The sequence below is a fragment of the Jaculus jaculus genome, chromosome 21 (assembly GCF_020740685.1).
Source record: "Jaculus jaculus isolate mJacJac1 chromosome 21, mJacJac1.mat.Y.cur, whole genome shotgun sequence".
In the NCBI taxonomy this organism is placed as follows: domain Eukaryota; kingdom Metazoa; phylum Chordata; class Mammalia; order Rodentia; family Dipodidae; genus Jaculus; species Jaculus jaculus.
In genome coordinates, this window is record NC_059122.1 from 1,208,876 (window position 1) to 1,224,196 (window position 15,321).

The 15,321-nt window shown below is 47.6% G+C and overlaps 1 protein-coding gene across 1 annotated transcript in view; it reads left to right on the forward strand.

Moving 5' to 3' along the window:
* The window catches only part of Adcy2 (adenylate cyclase 2), a 494,315-nt gene that overhangs the window by 444,522 nt on the left and 34,472 nt on the right, over positions 1-15,321 (forward strand). The window contains exons 19-20 of the mRNA XM_045139193.1: positions 6,407-6,491; positions 11,899-12,057. Of these exons, the coding sequence (XP_044995128.1) occupies positions 6,407-6,491; positions 11,899-12,057 (244 nt within the window). The remainder of the gene's footprint in view (positions 1-6,406; positions 6,492-11,898; positions 12,058-15,321) is intronic.

A 15,321-nucleotide genomic window follows, 5' to 3' on the forward strand; every position in this document is an offset into this window, starting at 1 on the left:
GGAGGCAGAGGTAGGAGGATCACCGTGAGTTCAAGGCCACCCTGAGACTCCATAGTGAATTCCAGGTCAGCCTGAACAAAAGTGAGACCCTACCTCAGAAAACCAACTATTAGTAATAATAATAATAAATGCTTGTAGACAAACATAACGTGGGTTCAGTGCGTAAGCAGCGGTCACATCTGAAGCTCAGCAGCCATCCCCCCTGGGGCTGAGCGTGACTGTTGGAGGCGGCTGTGTGGGGTCCTCCTGCCCGGCCTCCCCTCCCTCCCCAGCAGGCCGGGAGAGACGCTCAGGCCGCCGTGCATTGCTGCAAGCCAAGTGCAAACCTTCCACCCTGTGCTTCCCGCTCTCCCTGGGCGTCCTGGAGCGCCCAGTGAGCAGAGTGTAAAACAGCACCGAGGACCGTGAATGCTGAACTAGTGGGGAAGAAAGACACCTATACGATCTCCACGTCCACCCCGCTCTAGATAGCGGGGAATATTCTCACACTCCCGGAATCCCTCTCAGGTCTCCTGTTAAATTAAAATGTTATTTCAGACGTGCATTGCCCCACAACGTATGCAAGTGACTCTTGGATTCATTTAAAGTTACTTCCACATGTAGCGTCATCTTCCCTAGCCCTGCCTGTTTCTCTGAGATCTTCCAGAAATAGACGCCACCTGTTTCTCTATCTGAAGCCCACCAGCCTTCGATGATAAAATACAGGCTTCTAGGACCCAGTTCGGCCAGGCTGCTTTTTCCTGCGGTGGAATGCAGCCCGGGGCAGTTCACCGTCCACGCGAAATAGAATGCACCTGGATTTGGACTCTTCTAGAAGAGCGCATTCTATGTTAAGATGGTGAAGATGGAGCACAAGCTGGCTCGGAGCTTTTCCTGCGGACTGCACAGAATACAGTCTAACCGTCAACCCTTGGAACTGGGCGCTTGATCTGCACGCAGCCCCATGGCATCAGTTCGCATGGCAACTGTTTCCCCTTCCCATCCCCTTGAGCCTGAGCCCAAGCTGGGGCTGTACTGCATCAGTGGGAGGGTCCATCCTTATCTATCTCCAGATCACAGGGCCAGCACAGCCTCTCCAGGTCTGCCACCATCCCCCCGAACCCGGACTGCAGATGCCTCTGGGGTTCTCTCCTAAGCATGAGCCTGACTTTCACCACGTCGGTTCTCTTTGCAGTGGTGGGGTGCCTGCTTGGCATATATGATTACCTTTGGGAAGGGGCCAGGGGGGCAGAGAGCTCTGAGCCACCGATGCCGAGAATTTTGCATGAGATCGTGGTGAATCACTGTCCAACCAGGAGAAGAAAGAGTCTAGAAAGCTCTTAGGACGGTGAGCGGTTCCCATGCCGGTTCGGCTGCCAGACCCTTCATTCACACATCTCCCTGGCGTACTTTTCTTGGATCCCCTTTATCTGGCATGCAGGGATGCTGCCAGGATGTCACAATGGCACCTCATCACCAGCCGCCCATACATCTGGTCAGAGTCACTGCCCAGGTGCGAGGCCCTTTGAGAGATTGCCAGCTGCTGCCCCTCCCAGACCCGCTGAGAGGAGGGTGCTCTGGACAGCACATGGGCGTCTTCTCCGATCCTTCTTCACTAAACCCCAGAATGTCTTCAGGGTTGCGTTTGTGGTTTAATCCCGTGGCGCGTCGCCTCCTGAGCTTGTCATTTGCTGAGGAAGGGACAGCAAGCACATTCGTCCTCAGTGTCAGTTATGTGACATTTTCACTGCCCCATTTGACATCAGAGCTTCCCGAGGATTCAAAAATCTCTTGTGGCAAAGTCAGTGGCTACAGAAAGACAGCCAGTGAAAGCTGACGGGCGAGTCAGCTGGAGACCATTTGTTGGGGGATCATGGGCAGAAGTGTCTTCACCTTGCTGGTGTGTGTGTGTGTGTGTGTGTGTGTGTGTGTGTGTGTGTTCTATTCTTTATAAGCTCTGAACTTCTGGTCAGAGCCCCAGAGGGCAGGGCTCTGGGTACCCAGGACACCAGTAACCTAAGGATATATAATTTTGTTATAGCTAATGTGCTATCTATAACACAAGAGAAACTAGGTTCGTTTGGATAATTTTCTTCTTTTGCAAAAAAAGATGGAAGGGCTGGAGAGATGGCTTAGCAGTTAAGGCGTTTGCCTGCAAAGCCAAAGGATCCAGGTGCTCTAGGACCCACGTTAGCCAGATGTACATCATGTCCCCTGCGTCTGGAGTTCATCTGAAGTGGCTAGAGGCGCTGGCGTGCCCATTCTCTCTCCCTTTCTTCCTCTGTCCCTCTCTATCTAATAAATAAATAAATAAAATGATTTTTTTTTAAACGTAGAAGCTGATGTCAACTAAGAAAATGGCACATTTTTTGTTTGTTTCATTGGTTTTTGTCTTTTTCAAGGCAGGGTCTCATTTAGCCCAGGCAGACCCAGACCTCAGTCTCTCGTCACAGGGTGGTCTCAAGCTCACAACAGTCCTCCTACCTCTGCCTCCCAAGTACTGAGACTGAAGGTGTGTACCACCATGCCCTTCCAAAAATGCCAAGTTTTTATCATAAGCTTACTGTTAAAAACTTGGGTCAGGATGATTGCTCATTGGTTTACTGGTAGCCGCAGGCAGAGGACCAGCTACAATTAGTGTGTGGCCACAGGCATGTTTAGGAGTCTAAGTCCCCAGACTCTAACTTTTGGGTAGAAAGAAAACATGCTAGGTCGTATTTTAATCACATCATTATCCTGCTAGAAATCACAGATTAAAAATGTTTTCCATTACATAAACCACATCCCCCCTTTCGTAACTCAGTAACAATGCTGCTCTATCACAAGAGATCCAGAGTGGATTTTTCACACAGATAGTGAGAGGGTGATAGAGAGGAAGAGAAAGAAGAGAGAGAGAGAGGGGAAAAAAGGAGGAAGGGAGGGAGGAAGAAAGAGAGGGAGAGAGTATGAAAGAAATAAGGGAGGGAGGGGGAAGAAGGGAGAGGAGAAAAATCGAGATGACACCCCACTGGCTGGTGTTGCTGGCTCAAATTATGACCCAAAGAAAACGCGTTGACATTTAATCTCTCGTTCCTGACAATGTGATCTTATTTGACATGAGAACAGAAAAGATGCGTTTAGTTCAGATGAGCTCAAAGGTGAGCCCCTAACTCATGACTGCTGTCCTCAGGCTTCAGTGGAGGCAGTGTTGAGGGTCACTCGAACTGCCTGAAGCTGGGACCCTACAGGGCCCCGAGAGTAACACTGTGACTTCAGATGCCCCCCAGAACTGTAAAACAACACATTTTTGTGGTTTTGAGTCATTCAGTGCAGGGCCTTTGCCAAGGTAACGAAAACAGTGAACTCTACCAGAAATGTGTCTGGGATTTTAGTGGATCCGTGCGCCTTCTGCCTCCACACTCTGCTTCCTCTCCTGTGCACACAGCGAAGTAGCCCAAGACTTCAAGAGTGACATCTGTCCACAGATGGGTGTCATGGGGTGGGCAGCCACCAGTAGGGATTGGCATGTCTTTTGATAACTAAATAAAAGATGTCTTGGGGCTGGAGAGATGGCTTAGCGGTTAAGGCATTTGTCCGCAAAGCCAAAGGATCCCAGTTCGATTCTCCAGGACCCTCGTAAGCCAAATGCACAAGGGGGGGCGCATGTGTCTGGAGTTTGTTTGCAGTGGCTGGAGGCGCTGGTGCACCCATTCATTCTCATCCTCTCTCTCTCTCTCTCTCTCTCTCTCTCTCTCTCTCTCTCTCTCTCTCTCTCAAATAGGTAACTAAAAATAAAATATATTTTTAAAAGATGTCTTTGAAAAATATCTAAGGAAAAGCAGGCAAAATAAAGCCCATGCTAGTGGTCAGGGGATCTCAGAACAGAACAGGTGTTCTGTCTCCACACACAGTGTTCTGTGGGCTTCCTGTGGCTCTCCGTTTCTGAGATATCATTTAGGTCTGGACTTCATAATCTCTACAAACCAACAAGAGAGCCTCCCCTTACCTGCCTCCTCCCCGACATCTTCCCTCTACCCACTGCTATTTTAAGTCAAGCCCAAGATGTGTAAGAGAGAGGGAGCCATTGGGTCCCCTGGCCCACGGTGCATACATAGGGAGAGGGGCTCTAGAAAGGATTTTTCCAGTGACTAGTTAAGTGCATTTTCTTTCATCCGTCCTTCTTTTCTTTCTTTTCTTTTTCTTTCTTCTGTTCTTTTCGTGTTTACCTGTGTATGTGTTCATATATTTGGAGGCCAGAGGTTAAAAGCAAATGCATTTCCCAGTCACTTTCTACCTTGTTCTGTGAGCCAGGATCTTCCATTAAGCCCAGAGCTCACCAACTGAGCAAGACTTGCTTAGCTAGTAAGCCCTGGCGGTGCTCTGGCCTCTGCCTCCTTGTGCTGCAATTGTAGGCATGGGTCAGTATGTCTGGCATTTTCCATGGGTGCTAAGAATCTGAATTCTGGTCCTTATGCTTATAAGGCAAGCGCTCCCCCCTCTGAGCCACCTCCCCAGCCAGGTTCTGAATTTCACGAGAGGGCCCTGCTTCCTGAATCTCTTTCTCTGAGTTTGGGGTCCCTGGTCCCTCAGATAGGAATCTAAAAGAGAGCTGGGTCTGTCCGGGGGCCCTGGTGCAGGTACCACGAGACTGACCTGGGTGCTGGCATTCGACTCTTAGCTTGGCCTCAGGGGGGCAATGACTGAAGGAGGGGCGCTATAGCGTCTGTCTTTGGTCCCTTGGGATTGCAGAGCAAGGTGATCCCTGGGAAAACCCGAGCCTGCACTGCTCCTGGGGGTGGCGTTTGTGCTGAACACTTGCTGTTTTCAGGCATCCACTCTCTTCGGTGGTGTAAACCGTCTCTTTGGACACACTTGCTTGGGGCCAAGGGGGATAGCTTCATCTCCTGGAGTCAGCTAGGGAAACTGAGCTAGCTCTGCCCCCACGCTCACTCTTCGTCACGTCCTTGCGGTTGATGAGCTCACGGCAGAAGTGACTGGAAAGAGAGAGCCCAAATTCTCATTCTGTCTTTCTGGAGGCTCTTGGGGTTCAGAGCTCTTAAGCGACTGGGACAGAGAAATTTTAACTCCTCATTCTTGCAGAAATCTCCTCCTCCATTGCTTTTTATTCTGTCAGCGAAAGTTGCTGCCTGGTACCTCCTTAACTTTTTCTCTAGTCTTCTAACCCATCTCCTTCCTTTATCATCCTCCAGTTATGCCCAAGTCCTCGGGCTATTTTGGAAGAGCTCTCTACATGTCAGTCTCTACGCCAGTGTATCAATATTTGGAAGAGTAGCTGGGCGTGGTGGCGCACGCCTTTAATCCCAGCACTCGGGAGGCAGAGGTAGGAGGATCGCCATGAGTTCGAGGCCACCCTGAGACTACATAGTGAATTCCAGGTTAGCCTGAGCTAGAGTGAGACCCTACCTCGAAAAACCAAAAAAATATATGTATATATTTGGAAGAGTGCCCCGAACAGCCTTTAAGGCGGACACTGGTACCCCTTTTGACAGATAACAGCTGTGATGTTTGTCAGGGCTTATGACAAGGTGCCACAACTCAGAGATCAAACTAAGGTTTCTTCGGCCCACCTGCCCTTGAACCCTCTGTGAGGAAATCAGGAAACTCACAACGTAAGGATGGCCCTGCAGAAGGTGATTGATTAAACCTGCTGCGTGCCGTCCATGAGACAGTGTCTGGACAAATGAGCTGTATTTTCCAGGTCTTCCTCACACTCGCGTGTGCAAAGTCATTTGTCAGCAAAAGCAGGCCACCTGCCAGGAACGGCAGTACAGGTCTCCTTGTGCTAATACAGATAGGTTGGAGGCACCACCTGGAAAGTGGGAATGAGAAAGGGGGACCTTCTCCAGCAAGAACCAGTCACTGCCACTCATTTGGATCTGAGCAGAATTGGATCTTGAACAGTGTCCCAATGTCTGCACTGCAAAGTGATATGAAAATGAGATACGATGTGTGCCAGCTAGAAAGCCGTAAGAACCTGCGTCACTTGTAGGTGGGAATATCCCATATAAATTAAGTTTCATACATTATTTTTATATCTCACATGGTTAATAATTTCAAGCATCCTGACTTTTTCTGAGAACAATAGTGAAAACATTGGAGAAACCATATATCCAGTTATCCATCCTAAAAGTATAAGAAAATTACTCTGCTCGTTCTTCCTATAATGCTTATTAGAGCTTAATGCAGAGTAAAACATCTGTATTTTATTGGAATTGTTTTTCTGTAACTGTGTTCTCGATATTGTGATTTTTTGGGGGTTTTCTGTTTTGACACAACTTGGGTAAGTGATGCATTTGAAAGGTATGTTTGCCTGAGATGAAATCTGGACATGTTTGAGAAATTCTGCAGTTGGTCAGTACTGGGATTCTAAGTCCTGTGTGCATGTGTTCTTGTCTGTCTATTTGTTGGTTTATTTTCTTTTCAATAGACCAGGTATTTGGAAAGACCTGAAGACCATGGGCTCTGTGTCTCTCTCTATTTTCTTCATCACGCTGCTCGTTCTTGGTAGACAGGTAAGAATCCATTCTTTAAAAAAAAAATTGTATTTATTTACTCAAACGAGAGACAGGAGAGAGTGAGTGTGGGTGTGCCAGGGCCTCTTGCTGTTGGGAACAAACTCCAGACGTTTCCACTTTGTGCACCTCTGCTAGAATTTTTATTTTGTGATGCCAATGAAGCCATCGCTCCTTCCACCTACCCCTGGTCTTCCAGGAGAGGCTGTGGATACAGAAACTTAAGGATTGTCCTTCTTCTGCCTAGACAAAGACCATCATCCACGGGCTGTGCGACTACAGTCAGGCAGCTCTGTCTCTCCCACTACCTGTGTGAAGCCAAGCCCCGTGATATGAGTGCAAAGAGGTGACTAGACTGTATGCACATTGTTAAACAGAAGTTAGCAGGCGTCTGTACACTCATGAGTTTGAGTCTCACTTCCCGTTCCCACTGCTAGGTAGCTCTTAGCAACCTCAGAGATGGGTGCAGGCCACATCCGTGGCTTTCAGTCTGCAGATCTGCAACTGGGACTGGCCCCTCCTATCAAAGCAGCGTGGCTTGTGTTCTTTGTAGGAGCCCCTTCCTTTCCAGAATCGCTGGCCCGAGCTGACCTGTCGCCTGTCAAACTTCATGAGATCCTTCCCTTCCCACGCAAGCCCCCTCGACCTCTGAGCATGTTCCCATACTGCCGTTCTAACAACTGACCCCATGCTTCTCATCCCATCACCGTCCTGGCTTCTCCTGTGACCTGCCCGCTTGTTTCTTTCTGTCTGCTGACCGGCTTGCTGCTCTCAGCCAGGGAGCAGCCCTGAGCTCCCTGGGGAAACCCTGTAATGTCAATAGGAAAGAACTGGGGGCTTCCTTGCATAGCATCACCCTGATTATCATTCTTCAGAAAAGAACCACCCCACTGTGGGTCACCTGCCTATGAGTCCAGGTCATGCCAGCGATACCAGGAGCACAGTCTCTCCCACTACATCGTGGCCCAGGTGACCTGAGATCGCAGTGTGTTTGTTGTTCATTTTTATTTATTTATTTATTTATTTGAGAGCGACAGACATAGAGAGAAAGACAGATAGAGGGAGAGAGAGAATGGGCGCGCCAGGGCTTCCAGCCTCTGCAAACGAACTCCAGACGCGTGCGCCCCCTTGTGCATCTGGCTAACGTGGGACCTGGGGAACCGAGCCTCGAACCAGGGTCCTTAGGCTTCACAGGCAAGCGCTTAACCGCTAAGCCATCTCTCCAGCCCCACAGTGTGTTTTAAGACTCTGGAGTCACAGTGAACCCACGCCACCTCTTGTTCTTCACTGGATGACCAGCATTCAGCACCGCTATGTGATCATGGTTGAGGCCAGTGGCTAGCAATTGATTCACTGCTAGCTGATGTAAGACAATTAAAAGTGTTTAATATTATGGTGGAGCATTATTAACATAGTTATGCTAAGGGGTCTTATAGGGAGTCACTTCTTTTTGTAACGTTAACATAATAATAAGTAATGCGCACATGAAGAGGGCTGGAAAAGGCAGCGCCCCCTAGAGGAGGAGTCAGTTCTTCACGACTGTCCGGCAGCTGCTGGGTGTGAGTCAGGCATGCGCTTAAGGAAATGCCGCTGGGGGCCAGGAGGCTAGCTGGCCTCGAACCCAGAATCCTGACGTCTTTGTCAAAGTCTTCTGGGCTACGAACTTTCACTTCTGTGACATGGTGCCTCCACACACTTTCCTCACATCACGAGCATTTAACATACCACTGTACAGATTTTAAATGAGGCTCCCAAGTGCCAGGCGATTTATGGCCTCGGAGACACTGTGTTTCCTGGCTGGTTCATTAAAGCCTGGGTGGGCATCTAGCACTTATTTTCATTGTTATTTGCTGTAATATTTATTCTGTCCCATGACTACCTTTTGGGAAATGAGAGATTTGTTTGCTTTATGAGCAGGTTAGCATAGGATATAAATGAATGGATAGGTGGATGGATGACAGAAAGGTAGACAGATAGATGGATAGATAGATGAATAAATACATAGATACATGGATGATGGGTGTGATCGACAGAGGGTTGATGTATGACGTTACTCTAGTGCCTCTTGTACAAATTCAACAGTACTACCTCTGAAATGACCCAGACTTTAGCCAATGCGACATCTATTTAGAGAAAAGGACGAAACCCATGTTTCTCCGTCATCTCAGCAGCACCAGTGCCTGGAACACCTGCATTCCAGGGGCTGCATTCATAGCAGAAAAATAGGAGCAGCCTCTACTGTCTCGACGTTCTGTGGAAGAGGCTCACACCCCGGGACGGGCAGGACCACAAAGCTCAGCCCGAGAGCCGTAGGCAAAGCCCCTTTGTGCCTCAGCGTGGGCTTCTGAACCACGCAGGACTTCCCCGAGGCAATGCTGAGGGTGACAGAACAGTAGGAGTCACCAAAACTTGTGACAACCTCATTGACACCATTTGAGAGGCGGTGGCCATCCGAGGAGCAGGAGGGTTCCAGAGCGAGGCTGTTGTTCAGGGAGGCCAATGCAGGACCTCCACTGACTTCCCGGTGACAGAGGGAGCCCTTAGGTGCTCCCCGCCAGCCCCGCCCTTCCCTCTGTCACCCACGTCATGGCTTAGTCCTGGCTCTCTGCTGGGTATCTCACACGGCTGTCCCATTTCTCTGCAAAATCTCCCTCTCTATTCTACTATGAAAGGCACCTTGTAAGGACATCAATCATTGGACTTAGCGGCCATCACAACTTCAGGAAAAGGGCATTCTAAGATCCCAAACTTAATTACGTCAAGACATACTCTATTTTCGAACAAAATCATATTTGTAGACAAAAGGAGCAAGAAGTAAGAACCATCTTTTGGGGACACCATTCAATCCATTACAATTGATTTGGGAAAGAAATATTTTCTTTTAGTTTTCTCCACATGAGTTTCTACTATAATAACTGCTTATACATAAAACAGAGGGCTTTAAAGCAGATTGCATTGTTTGATAGAGTATTAAATAAATGGATAGGCAGATAAATAATACAAAGGTAGATACATGAGGGATATGATAGAGGGGTGATATAGAGATCATTGTTTGACAGATAGTTGATAAATAAATATAGGCAGATGGTAAAATTTATATACCTAAGGAGTGATAGGTAATATAAATATATTACATATATATAATATATATTACATATATATAGCTACGTAAATAATACTTTAGTCTGTTTCATTGCTATGACAAAATAAAGCAAGCCAGCTTTCCAAAGGAAAAAGATTTATGTATCTCACAGTTTGCCGCATTCAAGGGCATGACCCTGCCACCAGCTCAGCTCTAGGGAACTCCCCTTGGCAATATCACATCATGGTGGTGATGTGTAAGGGAGATTGCATTGAAAAGCGGAAACCAGAGAGGCTAAGGTTCCACAGTCCCTTGGAAAGAGACACGTGCCATGATCGCCTACTAAACCACTTGGCACCACTTAGAGGTTCCAGCTGTCATCACCACACCAAGGACCAAACTTCAAACACATGACCCTTTGCGAGATGTATTTAAGTCAAACCCAGCCCATGACAGGAAGGTCGGTAAGTAGGTGGATATGCAGATAGATGATAAATACATTGACCTGCGTACAAACGTACATACATGAGCAAGCAAGTCATCACTTTCCTGTAATGCAGCTGTTTCCAAAACACTGACTGACCCCTCGTAGGAAGCTTGCAGAATGTGCTTGTGATGTGTGTGAGCCCTGGAAAGAGGAGCAGCCTCCTGCCGTGGAGTCTAGGAACCCTCGGGCGTAGAGGCGGTGGGCTTGCTCCTTGAGGTGGCTCTTAGAAGATGGTTTCATTTGTGTCTGATTTGGGATATATTCCTGCGTATTCTTGATTCTTCACCACTAATTGCTTCTGCTAATTAAGTTAAAACCAACCACAGCTCCTCGTTACCCTCAAATTCCAAATCAATAGCCAGTTTTTCCAGGTTACAAAGTGATTTTATAGAGCCGGGCGTGGTGGCCCGCGCCTTTAATCCCAGCACCGGGGAGGCAGAGGTAGGAGGATCGCCATGAGTTCGAGGCCAGCCTGAGACTATACAGTGAGTTCCAGGTCAGCCTGAGCTAGAGTGAGACCCTACCTTGAAAAAAACAAAAAAGAAAAAAAAAAGATTTTATAGTAAGCAAAGAACAGAAATTCTACCAGTCCAGTGTATAGGAACTTTGACTCTGAGTAAAACATTGAATGTGAGCAAACGTTTAAATCTTTTTTTGTAGTTTAGTTTTTTGTGAAACTATCTCATGAGGTAACCATGAATGCTAAAGAAAAAGAAATGTTTTAGTGTATAATACTACTAATAATAAACTGATTAAGAATGCTCGCTGTTCTTTTAGATTTCAAAATACAGGTTTTTAAATTCCCATCTGTGCATGAGAAGTCATTTGTGTATATGTATGTTTGTGTGTTGGTCTAGTTTAGGCTTTCACTGATTAATTATATCAAACCAGCAGAATAACAGACACATGCACATTTGTCAGTAAATTAGCGTCTGTGCTAATGTCCCTCTCTGTTAACTCAAGGGCCTTAGGTGACGTTGTGTGCCTCACTGGAGGCACAAAACAAGAATCAGACCAAGAAGACCCTTTGCTGGTTGTTTGTCCATGTCTGCAATATTAACAATAACTGGCTCTTCAAAATGATTACTTTTAAATACATTGTAAACCATGAACACATGTTTTTACTATCATTAATATCTTCATTAAATGATACCCACATGTACTGTTGTCTACATGTATGTACATACAATGCAATGCCAAATTTAAAAAATTCATCTTAGCCATGTGTGGTATAGTACATGCCTTTAATCCCAGCACTTAAGAGGCAGAGGCAGAGGCAGGAGGATTGCTATGAGTTCAAAGCCACCCTGAGACTACATAGTGAATGCCAGGTCAGCCTGGGCCAGAGCGAGACCCTACCTCAAAAAACAAACAAAAAATCCATCTTTCAATGAATAGCTAATTATGAGGTTCTGTGGTAGGAGAAACTGATTTTCACATATTAAGGATAACTTCCACGAATTACCAATATTTCTTTTTAAATGCAAACCATCACGCAATGCAATGCGCTACCAGGCATCTTGATTTCCCATTTATTCATCATTTGTATTCTATGTTGCCTCTCCAAAAGAATCATTCAAGCTGATTTTTTTCATTCGCATAACTTTGCTGTCAGCCTCCTAAATCACTAGTTCCCTGCTGGGCAAGCTGCTTCCTTCCTTACCACCGCGTAGGGTGACTGGGCTATGGTTGGACAGGACAGACAGCTTTGTAGGGTGGGTGACAGTCTGTTCAGGATTCTTTGTACTGTTTTGTTGTTTTTGTTTTCTCTTTGTGAGCTCCACTCTGGCAGGACAAGATGCCTATCGTTTCCTTACCTCTGTGTCCTCTTGTAACAGAATGAATATTACTGTAGGTTAGACTTCTTGTGGAAGAACAAGTTCAAAAAAGAGCGAGAGGAGATAGAGACCATGGAGAACCTCAACCGTGTGCTCCTGGAAAACGTGCTTCCCGCCCATGTGGCCGAACACTTCCTGGCCAGAAGCCTGAAGAACGAGGTCAGATGCGTGGGCCAGGGCTGGGCTGGGCAGCCGTGGGCGGGGGAGGCGGTCAGTTTTAGCAGGGACGTCCATGCTACACAATACGAAATGCGCACCATGTCCACAGTCAGCCTGAGGTTTTGTTTCAAGGATCACTGACTGGTCGTAAAGACATCAATTAAAGCTGGTGAGTTAGAACCAACCTCTGGGCTGGGAATGGAGCTCAGTTGGTAGAAGCCTTGCCTGGCATGGGAGGTTCCATCCCAGCAGCACTTAGATCCGGTGGAATGTACTTAGAACCCCAACACTCAGAATGCAAAGACAGGAGGATTCGGAGTTCAAAGTCTTCTCAGTTACAAAGTGAGTTCTCGGCCATCAGAGACTAATGAGACCCTGTCTCAGTGTTTTGAAAAGGAGAAGGGAAAGAAGGGAGAAAGAGAGAAAGGAAGAAAGAAGGAAGGGAGAAAGGAAAGAAGGAAGGAAGGAAGAGGAAAGAACACAGATGATGATAATGATAGATAGAAGGATAGATTGACAGATGATAGATGAATGGTAGTTAGGTAGATAGATAGATTATTAGATGATAGATAGATAGATGATAGACAAATAGATAGTTGATAGATAATGGATAGAAAGATGAATGATAGATAGATAGATAGATAGATAGATAGATAGATAGATAGATAGATAGATAGATGAAAGACACATTGATCACCTTCTAATCTAATCTCTGAGGCAGCAGTTGGCTTGGTATAAGGATTTCATCCTCCATTGTGCAGGGTCTTTAATGTGCTTAGGAAACACTGTATTCCCAAATATGCCCCCAAAGTGCCCACTTCTCTCTACCCAGTGAGGGATGACTCTCTCCTCACCAGCATGTGAGAGAGCCAAGTCAGGACCAAGATAAGCCAGAAGCCCACATGCCCATGGGGAAAGAAATGCCATAGGTTTTGTGTTTTATTTTGTTTTTTAAATTTTTGCTGAATTGCAAGAGGCAGCAGACAGATCTGTGGTTATGAGGGAGAATTAGCACTCCAAGTCCATTTCGGTTACACTTAATTTAGAAGCCCATTGTGTGTGTAATACAGTGCATGGCGCCCTGTGCTGGGAATTGCGGAGCTCAGAGCTCTTAAGCACGCAGCATCGTCCTTGTGGGAGATACGCACTGAGGTTTGCGAGGGACTGCGGGAAGCTCCACGGGCAACCTCAGCCCCCTTGACAGATAAGACCTTGGTGATACCAGAGGGCCGGGAGCAGCCTTTCTGTGCACGGAGAAGGAAGTACAGGCTTTAGCGCCTACTTCATGGTTTATTTTCCCTGCTACAGTCGTTCCTGTGGGTTGTACTGCAAGTTTAATGACGCGTAGAGCACTGTGCTTACACTACTAGAGAAGTCCTTGGTAACAATGAGCTTGAAGTGCTTCTAGAAGCATCCTTTGGCGTGGAGGATTAGGGAAGCTACAAGTGGCAGCGTGGTGTCACATGGTGAGAGTTCTTGGAGGGTGCGGGGCGTGGGGGCCCTTCTCCATAACTCTCGCCTCCACCTCGGCTTCTGTGAAGCTTTTGCTCTTACTGCCCAGTCCAGCAACTTACATGCCTAATGGTTGTAAGTACTGAAACCGTGGCAACTCCCTGCCCACATCGCTGGGGTTTGATGGACACTTAACTTTGGCACACTCCTGTTGTTGGGATACACACAGAGATAAACAGGAGAGGGGTGGACACTGCCCTGGTTCCCCTTTAGGACCAGAGTCTATTGTATCCAAGGATACCGGGAGTGTGACGGCCAGGGCCCCAGAAGGCCACCACGTAAAGGGATCTCTAAACCTGGAAATAATGTGCTAGAAACTAGAGCTGGAGAGATGGCTTAAGAGATGGTTAAGGTGCTTGCCTACAAAGCCAAAGGACCCAGGATCGACTCCCCACATAAGCCAGATGCACAAGGTGGTGCATGTGTCGGGAGTTCATTTGCAGTGGCTGGAGGTCCTGGTGTGTCCATGCTCTCTCTCTCTCTGGCTCTCTCTCTCTCTCTCTCTCTCTCTCTCTCTCTCTCTCTCTCTTTCTCTCTACCTGTACCTCTCTCGCGCCCATGCATGCACGCAAATAAATAAATAAAATAATAAAATATATTTTTAAGTGCTAGAAACTAGCTAGGAGGTGGAGATCAGCGAGGTTGACTGTAGGCAGGAAAGGATTCTGGCCTCCAGTCTGCTACTCGCTCCCAGGAACCAGGAGAGAGCAGAGGACCTGGGGGAAATCCACAGGATGGGAAGAAGGAGAGACATGAGGAGACTCTGGTCCTCTGCACAACATCCTGGACCAGGCCAGCAGCACCGAGGCCTCCCTCCGTCCTGGCCTGCCTTCTCCCCCTATTCTGAGCATCCAAACAGGTTTCCCCTCCGGCAATTGTATCAGTTACTGATCATGTGACAAAATTCCCTGAAAATAACCTAAAGGGAAGAAAACTTTATATTGGCTCACAATTTTATAGACGGCAGTGTGTTCCTGGCGGAGCAAAGCAGCTCACATCAGGGTGACAGGCAAGGAAAAATGCAGGAAGCAGCCAGGGCAAGAGACAGCTCCAAGGACACCCCACCACCACCAAGGGACATACTTCTTCCTGATCTTCACTGCTTCCCAAGAGCAGCGCCACCCATCAGGCTATGAGTTACTCCAGGGAGCCGCTTGACGATCAGATCAGAGCCCCCATGAGCTAATCATCTCTGGAGACATGCTCACACACAGCCGGAAGTGGGCCTTGGTCCTTTCCTCAGCATTTGTCAACAGCTGACAGTCAAGTCTCAGAGCAGGGTGTCAGGAACGCAGGCAAAAAAGAGGTTAAAGAGGGGCTCTGTCACCCTGAGCCTCTTCCCAGATCTGAACCTTGTCTCTCCATCTGTAAAAGAAGAAGGCTAGCCGGGCGTGGTGGCGCTCGCCTTTAATCCCAGCACTCGGGAGGCAGAGGCAGGAGGATCACCGTGAGTTCGAGGCCAGCCTGAGACTACATAGTGAATTCCAGGTTCAGCCTGGACTAGAGTGAGACCCTACCTCAGGGGAAAAAACAAAAAAAGATGTTTAGGGACACTTTCTAACCACCTTCTTCCCCTGGGCATTCCCAGGAACCGCTCTTTGAACTTGAAGTTGAAAATAACTTCCGCTGTGCATCACCAAGGCTAACCTTGCTCCTGGAGATCACTCTCCAAGACCATGGGGTTCTTCCATGGCACACCCGGGCTCTCTCGGGTATGCCCAGGCCCTGCAGAGAAATGAATGAGACCTGTCG